At 40.8% G+C, this 14,327-nt stretch overlaps 1 protein-coding gene across 2 annotated transcripts in view; it reads right to left on the reverse strand.

The window, feature by feature from the left end:
• Positions 1-14,327, reverse strand: part of rsrc1 (arginine/serine-rich coiled-coil 1) — a 163,322-nt gene that overhangs the window by 74,545 nt on the left and 74,450 nt on the right. For both annotated transcript variants that reach the window (XM_067365372.1, XM_067365371.1), the window contains one exon: positions 4,520-4,556. In XM_067365372.1, the coding sequence (XP_067221473.1) occupies positions 4,520-4,556 (37 nt within the window). The remainder of the gene's footprint in view (positions 1-4,519; positions 4,557-14,327) is intronic.

Here is a 14,327-nt window from a genome sequence, read left to right on the forward strand (position 1 = left end):
ACTGTACGTGTCCCAAAGATAATCAAACCTCAAATTATATTCAGTGGTGGAGATGCCATTTTAAACGCCTTTATCTTTTGAGGATCATTTCAAAGCTAGCGTTTTATGTTTTCGAAATATACACAAATAAATAATGCTTTGGCCTTTTGTAAACACAAATTATTATTTTAGGAAATATCAGATGACAGCGAAATGGAGTAGCTGCACAAAGCCTGACTGGACTAAATGTAAATGCCTTTATGTGACAAAAAAACAGGACAACTCAGTCTGAATGGTCCCATATGCAAACTGAATTTAACATTGAAGGGTTCATTAAAGGGTTAGTTCACCCAAAAATAAAAATTCTGTCAATAATTACTCACCCTAATGTCGTTCCACACCTGTAAGACCTTCGTTCGTTCATCTTTGGAAAATTAAGATATTTTTGATGAAATCCGAGCAGTATCTGACTCATCCATAGACAGCAATTTAACCTCCACTTTCAAGGTCCAGAAAGGTACTAAAGACATTGTTAAAACAGTCAACGTGACTGTGACTTTTTGCAAAGCCTATGCATCACGTACACTGTACACATACCCTAGTGTATGCGTATACCAAAGTTTACTTTAGGCTTAAGTGTCCACGTCAAAACTACAGTAGCTTCATTAAAGCATATTTTATCAATGAAAAGTATTGAAGTACTGACATAAAATCTGAGCTAATGACAAAAAGATTGTATCAACATTTCTATCAGATGTGTCAGTTAACATTCCTTGGACGGAAACGCAGTTTTAGAGAAACTATGAAAAGACACAATTGGCTTTTAAATGGTCATTTAATTGTCATTTTTGAGAGAATTGTTAAAAAAAAAAGTCTCTGAGGCCAGAATGAACTTTGATAGTGTCTGTTTCGTATCTGTACTCTCTAGGTTTGGAACATTGCCTTGGACATGTAAAGACCCTTTTCAAGCAGACATATCGATTCAAGAGGGTTATGCATGTAATCTTCTTTTCAATAATTCACTGTGCCTTTTATACAGCTGTAGATCAATGGATGTGCTCATAAACTCTCCTCCCCTTTCACTCTCTCCTCTGTCAAATCTCTCCTTCCATCAGTCTGGCCAATCTTTCCTTTCATTCTCTGTTCCCTCTGCATCTGTCCATCGGTCTCCCCAAATGAAGACAAGTTAATCACACATTAACCTGTGACGCGCAGTCAAAAATCTATAAAAATGGTTCATTCTCTGGAAATGGTGCCATTGGCGCCCTCTGTATTACTGTACTAAGTCACGTTATTTGAAAGATATGATTCTGTAGTGTGTAATTCAAAAAGTAAAATGATAACAATGGCAATAATAATTGTTAACACTTTATTTTAGTTTCCTTGTTACATGTCTTCATATCTTACAGAATTAATACACCATTATGTTCCTGCCTGAACACTTAGATCGAGTTCTGAAATGTACTTTCATTATGAGATCCTTACTTATTTTGATTCTTCTCTTGTAGTTTTGTCAAAAATATCTATATTTTGTTATGTATCAATACTGGACTATCTGAAACAGTTCCAATATTCCTTTTCTGCAGTATCAACACACCGATACCAGCTGCGCATTCTCACTCTCTTCTCTCCGACAGTGAATAGATACACACCCGCCTCCTCTCACTCACTCGTCTCATTTGCTCTGGTTGAATAGTGCTTGTATTGCACATTATTTCAGTCATTCCCATAGGGTTTGCGCTCACACAAAAAGTGCGTGCACCACTGATCTATATAAGTGCTCTCATAAAGCCACCTCTCAAACAACTCACGAGTACCAAATTGACTTATTTTCCGTGGCTTATTGCACTTGGTCAAATACATACAAAATTATGTTAAAATGCCCGTCTTACTGAGCATTCAGGTGAACACAGTCAGTTTTGGAACATAAATAGCTGAGAGAAAACGCATGTTGTGTAACAATATATTGGATCCGTGCATAAGCTCTTAAAGGGATAGTTCACCCAAAAATGAAAATTATCCCATGATTTACTCACCCTCAAGCCATCCTAGGTTTATATGACAATCTTCTTTCAGACGAACACAATCAAAGATATATTTAAAAATATACTTAGTCCTCCAAGGTTTATAATGGTTGTGAATGGTAACCCACATTCTGAAGATAGAAAAAAAGCATCCATCCATAAAAAAGTAATCCATACGGCTCCAGGGGGTTAATAAAGGCCTTTTGAAGTGAAGGGATGTGTTTTTGTAAGAAAAATATCCATATATAAAACTAATTTATAAATTCAAATATACAAGCTTCCAGCAGACAACTGTATGGATATTGTGCACGTCAATTTGGGCGGAAGATCAACGTTTGACCCGAACGCAATGGCAAACGTGGAGGCGAAGAGGAGAGAGCAAAACAAAACACTGGTCACAAATTAGAAGTCTAGAACGAGAAATTTTAAAAAGAAATGTCGGATGATTTTGATATAAGAGAAGAGGAGCTTGAGTTTGTTGCCCAGCTTACAATACTCCTACGTCCTGCGTCATACATCGTGTCATGGGTTACTCTTACTTTTGGCGCAAGTCAACTTGCACATTCTGAGTGTGGTCGTCTACCGGAAGCCCGTTATTCGAATTTATAAAGTTTTAAATATGGATATTTTTACAAAATCACATCCCTTCACTTCAAAAGGCCTTTGTTAACCCCCTGGAGTCGTATGGATTAAATTTTTTTTTTTTATGGATGGATGCATTTTTTCTGTATTCAGAATGTGGGTTACCATTCACAACCATTATAAACCTTGGAGGACTAAGGATATTTTTAAATAGATCTCGGATTGTGTTCATCTGAAAGAAGATTGTCATATAAACCTAGGATGGCTTGAGGATGAGTAAATCATGGGATAATTTTCATTTTTGGGTGAACACTATCCAGTGTTTTTACATTTGATTACTTTCATTTCTGTAGTATTTCTTACCTGAATACTACAGTTAGACTTAAGTGAAAAAATTATCCATGTATATTTCAATTGTCTCTTTATTCTTTTGTATTTATTTATGCTTTCATTTGCAATTTGTTTATTTGTTCTTATTTTAATACTGACTGTTTACTTGTCTTTTTTTGTAAATGTAGTTCAACGATTCAAGTAAAGCCTCCTTGTGCTGTGTGTAAGCTATTACAACAAAATTACCCAAATTACTAAAAAAAAAATTATAAAGATAATTTATATATATGGCAGTTTTCAAAATGGTCTCGAAAATAGATATTTGTCAAGGTGTCGTATCGAAGTTGGACATTTCCGTATCGTGACAACCCTACTGTCTATGTTATATGATCACCTTTTGACTGCCTGTTCACTTTGTTGTTCATTGATTGTACATTACTATTATTTGAGTTATTTGTCAATATTATGTAAAGTCTCTTTGGGTTCTTGAAAGATGCTATATAAATTAGTATATGTAATCCAAAGGTAAATCCAAAATAACTGGTAATAACTGGCCATTGAAAAACACATATTTGCTGACCATTAATCTGAATAGTGAAGTGGACGCAGTGCTTGTCCACAAATTATAGGTCAGGTTACACTAGCCGCCCCATGCACAAGATGACACTGATGATGTCCCATACAAACACTAATGCCTGTGCTTCTGAGCAGGATCAACAGTGAGACATCTAGAGAAGGAATGAGTGGGAATATGTGATAACGATTTGATTTTAGAATATAAGCATGATAATTGATAAGGAGTAAGGTCAGGTGTGTAGAGTGACCCTTAAAGGGCCAGGCATGCGTTTAATATTCAGGGTGTGGAGCTCAGGGAGGTGAGTGTACATTCAGAGAGTCAGGACCCCGCTGTGACCTCTCTCCATTATTCATCCCTTAGAAAAAAAAATAGAAATGGAAACTCAGTTCCACCCAGGAGGAGAAAAGGCTCCCTTTAACTCCAGTGCATGGCACTCTGACCCTGTATTAGAAAGGCTGCAGAAAACCCAGCAAATGTTGGACGTTACATTTTTAAACCCTCCCTAGGGCTCATTTTAAGGGCCAACCTACATCCAGAGAGAGGGAGGCAAGAAGGTAGAAGTGGGAAGACACTGTGATCTCTCCAGATGTGTTCAGAGGTAACGTGTGCTTGACATGAGTCTATGAACTGTTCCAGACTAAACTGTACAGCGCACAGCGAGTGTACGTTCAACTGAAAACTCAACAGCTTAAGGATACAAATTAAAACACACTCCACAGTTTTTCAAAAAACTTTTTTTTCGGAATTGCCCTACTGGGGGGGGGGGGGGGGGGGGGTATTGGGGGGGTGGCTAACAAACAACACCTTTTAGTGAAAAGACAAAAGCAAAAATTAAAGAGGAAATGTAAAAAAATGGAATGGGACAAACGGAAGAGTAAAAGTTATGGAAACCCAGGCAATCGTGTGGGAGTCAGAGAAAGACCTCTCTGTCAGTTCAAGGTATTCAAAGGCAATTGCTGAACATTCATTTTGGATGCAGATATCAAAGATTCAGGAAACACTGAAGGGGGAAAGAATCACAACTTACCAGATGTTCTAATCCAGCTTTGATGTTTCCTGTTTCCCTGCAACAGAAGAACAAATTTGCTCCACTGTAAATAACGCAAAGACACCAAGCGTCTCATCACACTGTGCTCCCACTCATTTCCCCACATCTCAGAATTGCTGTTTTCAAGGGTATACTGTATTTATCCAGTTTTGCTCACTGAGTTCCACGAGGGCAAGAGATTTCAATAAGGCTCTTATACTTCTTTTAAAATTACATATTACAAGTAAAAAGAGTGAAAATCAAAAATGACAGCGGTTAAAGACAGCTGGACTTCACTGGAATAATGATGCACACAGATGCTATGTGGGTGTGTTTACATTAAATAACCATTCATTGTGTCTCTTTAAATCATTGATATACATGTTCAATATATGGAACAGTAATACTTTGCAGGATTCATACAGTGTGATGGGGAACTGTTTACCTGACAAAAATATAAAATAAATAAATCTTCAATATGGTATACGAGTTTATAGAATTTTAAAATGCATGCTTTTAACATTAATATGCCTTTACAATGGAAGGCCTAAACGAACAAACAAGAAGTTCATATGTTCTCAAACGTTTCTAAACAGCTGACAGAAAATACTGGACATATCCTACTTAGCCTAAACTATGCTTTTCTTTACATGATCAGTGGGTGTAGTATCAATGTTCATTGCACAAATTAAGGTATTTTTAATGAAATCCGAGAAATTTTTTTTTTTTTGTTATCTCCCACAGAAAGCAACGAAATTACCATATTCGTGGTCCAGAGAAGTAGTAAAAACATTGTTAAAATAGTCAAAGTGACTACAGTGGTTCAATCTTAATGTTATGAAGCGATGAAAATACTTTTTGTGTGCAAAATCAAAACAAAAATAACTTTATTCAACAATTTCATCTCTACCCTGACTTAATGACAGAAATTTCATTTTTGGGTGAACTAACCCTTTAAACATAACAGCGATGTCAAAATTACCAACTTCGTTAACAACTGGCCATTGTGTTGACATGCTCATCGGATATGTCTGTGATTGGCTTCATTGATCAGTGCTTCAAAAACGTTGTAAATAGTCACTGACGCTCTTCACTGAGCGCTTACACAGATACGCACAGGAGCGTTTGAAAGCAGGTGTCTATCACGGACCAGTCCTCTGATAGACGCCTGCTTTCAAATGCTCCCGCTTTCAAATTCAAACACTTCCGTGTGCTTTCAAACGCTCCCTTGTGTTGATCATTGTAGCCAATCACAGACATATCCAATGAGCGCATAAACGCAATGGCCAATCAGAGGTGTTTACGAATCTGCTCAACAGTGCTCAAAGCACCACATTTTTAAAATTTCAGTACCAATTGTTAACAAAGTTGGTACGTTTTACAACTCTAAACCATAATGAGTGTTTAATATATAGGCATAATATATAGCCTTTTCCCACTCAAGCACACACACAAAGCTTGCCACAAAGCACCAGCAAAAGTAATTTGTGATTATGAATGTGTCGTGAAAAAACAGCAAAGAGTCATTTTATTTATTTATTAATAATATTGATTTCTGAGTCAGTGTCGGCTGCAAAGGTGAAGTTGACGATGCTGACTCCATCTCCACAGTATAGTGAACGCGTCTATAGAGAGAAATATACCTTTCATACGGATTACATTAGCAGAGAATATTTCTTTTGCATTTGAATTTGTTAGTTTAAAAGTAGACATTTCAAGCTGTCTATAGATACATTTCTAATGTCTGTGAACAAGTAGCCTATAAGCTGAGTTTCGGTTCATTTTGGTGATGTACCCCGAGACGGAGTCAGAGACCGAGACAGCAGAAAGTGCATTATGTTTGTTTTCTTTATTCTACAAAGGAAATTTTTTTTCTTGTTACTGTGAATTTACACAAATAAACTCACAACAAGTAGTTTACCTTTTTGAATGATGTATTACTCTTATCTGTATAAACAAAAATTAGTATTTTAAGTTGTTTCCGCTGTTATCAGAAAAAATGGAAGTTGATCGTGCCAGCGCTTCCATGTCTTGCAGTAAGCACACTAATACTTCTAATACAGCTTCCACACTCCGCACAGACATTTGGATATGTGCCTAAGATGTCTATGTTACCGTTAGAGCGAGCAGCCATGTAAAGTTGCTACTACTTACATGTATAAACTGATAAGCCATATTTGGGACCGATAAATGATAGATGAGCATTTCGATTTCCTGGCTGATATACTGTAATTACCACAACGATCTGTCCCTCATGGTTTTTTTTATGCTTTGACACCAGTAACACCATCAACTAACTTGAAATAGCATGTAATATTTACAAAATATATATACTTTTTTTTTTTTTTGTAAATATTACATGCTAGTTCAAGTTAGTAAATGGTGTTACGGGTGTCAAAGCATAAAAAAAACCATGAGGGACAGATCGTTGTGGTAATTACAGTATATCAGCTAGGAAATCGAAATGCTCATCTATCATTTATCGGTCCCAAATATGGCTTATCAAAAACAGATCGTTGTTTTAATATATATATATATATATATACATATATACACATATACACATATATACACACACACACACACACACACGCACACACTACTGTTCAAAAGTTAACGTTTTTTTTTTTTTTTAAATGTATCAGGGTTTCCATAAACAAATACTCAAAATCCGCATATTAAAATGATTTCTGAAGGATTGTGACATGCTGAAACTTCAGCTTTGCCATTACTGAATAAAGTTTTAAAACATATCACAATTAAAACATCTTATTTAAAGCTATAACAATATTATACACAATATTACTGTTTTATTGTAATTGTGATAAAAAAAAATGCAGCCTTGATGAGCATACAGTAAAAGACTCCTTTCAAAAACAAAAAAAAAACAAAAAACAAAATCTGACCAAACCCAAACCTTGTGTATACATATACAATATATACACAAGCACAAACGTGTTGGAACCCTATGGACTCCTTTCACATTGTTGGGGTTCTCAGAAGCAGAAGTCAGGGCATAGTCGGGTCACTCAGTGATGAACGGGAAAAGACAGCAAAAATTATTTTTGCATTACAATTTGCTCCAACAGCAAAAGAAAAATCTGTGATAGTGTGTCTGTGACTTTCCAAAAGAGGGGAAAAATAAAGAGAGATTGATTACATTGGCCAAAAGAGAGAAAGATGTCAAATTTGCCATCACTCCCTCAGCCGTTGTATTAGAAACTCCCTCGCAGCAGCATTTTTGTAATTTACTGAAAAGGTAATATAATATAATATATGGCATTATAAGTGAATATTACATTTTTTTAAAAATGAAAATATGAAATTTTTCTTCTTAATTTTTCTGCCCAGTGTCAACTGACTGAGACTGGAAAGACCCCAAACTTGGATTTTACTTGGACTTGTATTAAGCAGCATGGAGTATTTTTATAATTGCACTGTAACAATGACACCATTAAATTAAAGTCTAACCCAAAATACTATAGAATCTGTTGTGTTTTGATAAAGACAGTAAGACATACATTGTTTTTATTATTATTATTATTATTATTATTATTATTATCATCTTTCATTACTTGAGAATGGAACATTGGCCAGAAAAGGACAGTCTTTAGAAGATACTATGGCAAACTGTGTGTGTGTGTAAAGAGGAGGTAAAAAGACAAGAGAAAGAGACAAAGAAGCATAGTTTGGAAACATGACGTTAACTAGCCTGTGGCAGCTCAGAAATGGCTTCAGTAATCAGGGACACAAAACCCCAAGTGATACCCACTCTACCCCCTCTTCCTTCTAATGTTCCATTACTCCACAGTCCCAGCACATCTCTCCATCCATCTCTCCTTCTCCAGGAACTATTCACTGCTTCCTACAGAAATTCTGTCACTTCCTGATGATTGCTTTTCTGGGGGACCATCTACATCTCAGCACAGAAAGGCTAGTGCAAGCTAACAAATGGGTCATTATTGAGTCACGCGAGTCGGGGGTTAAGGCACTGGCTGTAATCCTTTAATGAAGAACAATTAGCAGTAAACAATTACTCAAAAAGAGACAATATCACTTATTTTCCTCAGACACTCCCTTTCCTTTCCCCTCACCACAATAATTCAGTTTTCTTTTTTATTATCACTTATCCAATTTCACAAGTGCTTATTATATTTGCACCCTCCCCCATCCCTTTTTTTTTTTGGTCATTTAGCATCTTCCCCTGTCTATGGCTAAATTACTGTATTCTTCTAATTGTATCTGTGTCTTTCTGTGGCACTCGTCTGTGCTGAAAAAAGCAACAGCATCCCAATTCAATTAGAAGCTTCAAACCGAATCAAAACACTGCTGAGTGCAGACGCAGGAAGATATTATTGGCAAATGAATATAATTTTTTATTGAACTGGTACATCTTCACCTTTTCATTTTTTTAGCTTCATCTTTTTTTTTCCTTTATGATGCTGTCCATTTCCTCCAAGTCTGCAGGGAGCACAGATTTCCCATCCCTCTCATTCCCTCCCTCTCTCCGTATCCCCCGAACATGCTCACATCGATTTCTGAATTACAGTGCAATATTAAATAATTAATATACTTGCCATGATTGATGTTTTGTCTTAGCCCAATATTACATTATCAATCAAACTCGGTTTAATGTAATAATATTGAAAATGTGTCAGGGGTTGTTTGGCTGGTTTACAATTTGCGAGAGAGATGCATGTCATGACGCATTCTACATTGTTTTAATGGACAGTGGTGGAAGATGAAACAAGATCAGTGTTGACCTTGAGCTATGAATCCTACAGATCAGCTTATAATGACCTCAATCAACAAACCTACTCCAGCCAAAACACTGGCCAGTGCGCATCAGTGTAAGACATGCGCACTGCCCAGCCATATGCTCTCTATCTCTCTCTCACTATAATATATATATATATATATATATATATATATATATATATATATATATATATATATATATATATATATATATATATATATATAATATATATATAGTGAGACATTCTATGATCCAATAATATATATATATATCATAATCTTTATAATATGAAAAAAAAAAAAATAAATAAATAAATAAAATAAGTAAAAGGGATATTTCACCCATAAATGAAAATTCTATCTTTTACTCATCCTCATGTTGTTCCAAACCCATTAGACTCTGGTTAATCTTCTAAACAAAAATTTATATATTTTAATGATACCTGAGTAGTTTCTGTCCCTCCAATGAAAGTCCAATGTGTATTAAAAGTTTAGACTTATTCAGTTGAGTTTATGGTTACTGCTTTGATAAATGTGTTTTTAGCTTTCAGAAAATGTGAAACAGACTGAAATATAAGTCATTATTTAGTCAAGCAAATGTGCACAAATAAGATTTGACACAGCTTCAGAGGTTTCAGATGTCTTGGAACATTGTGCACAAATGTTTTTTGAACTATGTTTATGGTCTTGTCTTGGGGGTTAGATTTATATGGGGGGGACCTTTATATATATATATGAATCGTTGGAATGAATCGTTAATTTGTGGCCATGCTATGCCTATATTTTTGACATACGGGGGGCTCTGTAATAAGTTTTGAATGACACAATGTTACAGATCCCTTGTTTCCCTGGACTCCTTATCCCAGAATCCTCCTGTTCTCCACACCTGCACTCACTTCCCTCGTCAGCTCCTCATCGTCACTCATCACCTGCACCTGGACTCTATTGTCAGCACTCCCCATATATTGCACTCACTCCCTTCACTCCTCGTCCGTTCTCTGTTTTGTTAAGGTGTCTGTCTGTTGTTCATTGCCATTGTTTGAAGTAAAGTCTCTATTATCGTGGAAATCCGTATCTGCCTCATCTCTCTACCAGCCACCCGTAACAGAAGAACGGACCTAAACCGACCGGATTTTCCACGAAAAAAAAATGGAGACTTTCCCCAGCTCCCTGGATCCAGCTCCTCCATCGCCTCTCACCCTAACAGCCAGCGAACGCATTATCGGGCTCCTGCAGGTAGGACGTTCGCTGGAGAGGTATGTGGAGGAGTTCGTTGAGCTTGCTTTCTTGTCTGACTGGCCTGATGCTCAGTTGATCTCCTTGTTTTTGGATGGATTGGATGACGACACTATCCGTTTTGATGAACCAGTTTTTTGTTTCTCCTTAAGCGAAACTATCAATTTAATTTTGTGGTTGAATGGCTCCAAATTCTTAGTGAAAGAGGTTCAGGATCAGTGTTGTCGTCCGGTCCATCCAGAAACACGGTTGGCCGGGCCAGTTAGTCAACCTCCGGCTTCCTCCGCACACCGCTCCAGCGAACTCCCTGCCTGCCCCAGGCTGGACCCATATTCCGCTACTGGGCCCAGTAAGCGGAGGAGGAGGAAGAAAGCGGCCCCAGTATCTCCAGAGCCCGCTCCAGTATCTCCAGAGCCCGCTCCAGTATCTCCAGAGCCCGCTCCAGTATCTCCAGAGCCCGCTCCAGTATCTCCAGAGCCCGCTCCAGTATCTCCAGAGCCCGCTCCAGTATCTCCAGAGCCCGCTCCAGTATCTCCAGAGCTCGCTCCAGTATCTCCAGAGCCCGCTCCAGTATCTCCAGAGCCCGCTCCAGTATCTCCAGAGCCCGCTCCAGTATCTCCAGAGCCCGCTCCAGTATCTCCAGAGCCCGCTCCAGTATCTCCAGAGCCCGCTCCAGTATCTCCAGAGCCAGCTCCAGTATCTCCAGAGCCAGCTCCAGTATCTCCAGAGCCAGCTCCAGTCCCCACAGAGCCAGCTCCAGTGCCTGTGGGGATTTTAATTGTATTTGAGGGGATGAAATGTCCCTCAACCCCAGTCTCCGCCGAGCCAAGTTCTCCAGTCTCCTCCGAGCCAAGTTCTCCAGTCTCCTCCGAGCCAAGTTCTCCAGTCTCCTCCGAGCCAAGTTCTCCAGTCTCCTCCGAGCCAAGTTCTCCAGTCTCCTCCGAGCCAAGTTCTCCAGTCTCCTCCGAGCCAAGTTCTCCAGTCTCCTCCGAGCCAAGTTCTCCAGTCTCCTCCGAGCCAAGTTCTCCAGTCTCCGCCGCCGAGCAAAGTTCTCCAGTCTCCGCCGCCGAGCAAAGTTCTCCAGTCTCCGCCGCCGAGCAAAGTTCTCCAGTCTCCGCCGCCGAGCAAAGTTCTCCAGTCTCCGCCGCCGAGCAAAATTCTCCAGTCTCCGCCGCCAAGCAAAGTTCTCCAGTCTCCGACGCCTACGAGCCCTCAGCGCCAGCCGCCGCCTACGAGCCCTCAGCTCCAGCCGCCGCCTACGAGCCCTCAGCTCCAGCCGCCGCCGCCGAGCCCTCAGCTCCAGCCGCCGCCGCCGAGCCTGCCGCTCCAGCCGCCGCCGCCGAGCCTGCCGCTCCAGCCGCCGCCGCCGAGCCAGCCGCTCCTAGTATGGTCTCTGTGATTGAACTCTCCAGCCCAAAGACTGTTTTCCCTCCCTGCCTCCCTCTCCCGCCTCCTCCTAGTCATGTCTATACTGCACCTCCACCTCAAGCCCCCTCGCCCAGATCTCCACCTCGGACCTCTGGGCGATTACCTTCACCCCGGCTCCAACCTCCCTCTGCTCCACCGTTGCCCATCAGTCCTCCAGCTTCACCAGTCTCCATCCTGCCTCCACTCACACCTTGGTCATTCATCAGCCTGCCCTTCCCTCTGGACTTCACTCCTCCGTCTCCGCTCCGTCACTCCGTCCCTCGGATTCAGTTGGCCTCCTCACTCCCCCCGGTGTTCGTTTTGTTGGCTGTCCTTCTGCTTTCACTGCGGCCTTCTGGAGCCCCGGCTGCGCTTCGGTCGGCGGAGCCTTCGGTTCCGCCATCACCCGCCAGTCCTTCAGCGACGCCTGGGCTCAACGCCTCTAAGGCTTCGGCTCCTGACCCGCCATGGCTGCCCGCTGCACCTGACCCGCCATGGCTGCCCGCTGCACCTGACCCGCCATGTATGCCTGCTGCATGTCTGCCCGCTGCACCTGACCCGCCATGGCTGCCCGCTGCACCTGACCCGCCATGGCTGCCTTCGGCTCCTGACCCGCCATGGCTGCCCACGGCTCCTGACCCGCCATGGCTGCCTTCAACCCCTGACCCGCCATGGCTGCCCACGGCTCCTGACCCGCCATGGTTTTTGGACCTGCCCTGGAGACCTCCACTCCAGTTTACTCCTTCCCCTGCTCCGGTTTGAGGTCTCCAGGGCGCCCGCCCCCCTCCCGGTTGTTACATCTACGGCGCGAGGACGCGCCTACCGGGAGGGGGAGGTACTGTTACAGATCCCTTGTTTCCCTGGACTCCTTATCCCAGAATCCTCCTGTTCTCCACACCTGCACTCACTTCCCTCGTCAGCTCCTCATCGTCACTCATCACCTGCACCTGGACTCTATTGTCAGCACTCCCCATATATTGCACTCACTCCCTTCACTCCTCGTCCGTTCTCTGTTTTGTTAAGGTGTCTGTCTGTTGTTCATTGCCATTGTTTGAAGTAAAGTCTCTATTATCGTGGAAATCCGTATCTGCCTCATCTCTCTACCAGCCACCCGTAACACACAAGGTTAAGCAAATATTTTGGGTGACCAATTCTTTCAAATTATCCAAATTTGAATTGAAAAGGAACTGCAGTTCACACTTCAACTTCAAAGAGGGAGAGCTTTAAAAAAACAAAAAAACAAAGAGAGCTAATAAAGAGGAAATCGGTCAATAAATGAGGAGTCAGCATGAAGGACGGGAAAAAAAAAGTTCCCTCTGCATGGCTTCCCGTAAAGAGGTCATTATTTATCTCGACTTAATTAAGTAAAAGAGGACAAACAAGTCAAAGTGTTAACAGAGCTCGATGCAATGCCAGCCATTTGCTTACAAGTCAATAGTGCCAAATAGGAAATGTCTGACCAATCTGTCAAATTCAAGAGGCCCTGACTGATGTCTGTGTGTGTGTGTGTGTGCGTGCGTGTGTGTGTGTGTGTGTGTGCGTGTCGTCTCCATGTGTTATTATCCTTTTCTTCTGAAAGCTCCTGTTGTCCATTTATCTTTCTGTCTATCATCTTCTACACAGGCATGACACAATTAATTAAAGCCCAAGTAGCATATTAACACTCAATTGTGTCTGAGTTTCAAATAAATCATTGTTATTTTTTTTCTTTTTTGTATTCAGACTACTTGACATAGCCAAGATTTTTGGGTGAACTAACCCTTTAAAGTGGTCTCCATCTAAACAGAGAAGACAGACTAAGAAAGAGTTTGTGGTCAATATGAAAAAAGTTAAAGATCAAGCAAGTCATATTATGCATCATCAAATGTGTCAGTGAGTGCTCATATGTTGTCCAATGTCTGATTAAAAAACTCTGGTGGCTTTATTAAAGGAGATGATGATAATGGAGAGATGCATCCTTCATCCATATGATCCACTCATCAATGTCTCTTCCTGTCTCTCCGGCTTCCTGTGTGGCAGGGAAATGACAGGAGAGCCGAGAAGAGCGTAGCAGAGTGATAGACTTGGCTGTGCAATAAAATGGAGGACAAGAAGGTTGATTGTCATCTCCATATCACGTACTTAGCAGCGGCAGTGAATTGAAATTGAAATTGTGTTCCTGAGTGTATAGCACTGCTGGCCCTTTTGATTTCTCTGTTAAACTGTTCAGAGAGGAGGGGCAGGCGCACACACACATACAAGAGTGTGCTGGTAAGGCTGCCACCATCACATTTCAGCATAAGTAGGTTGATAATAGCAAAGGCTGGCCAGTGAGTCTTTAATCAGATCAAAACCTCCCTTCTTTTAGAGCTCAAGTCCCTAAAAAGAGAGAGAGAGAAACAGAGAGGGTGGGATAGAGAGATTTAAA

Source organism: Chanodichthys erythropterus, chromosome 17 (genome assembly GCF_024489055.1).
Source record: "Chanodichthys erythropterus isolate Z2021 chromosome 17, ASM2448905v1, whole genome shotgun sequence".
In the NCBI taxonomy this organism is placed as follows: Eukaryota; Metazoa; Chordata; class Actinopteri; order Cypriniformes; family Xenocyprididae; genus Chanodichthys; species Chanodichthys erythropterus.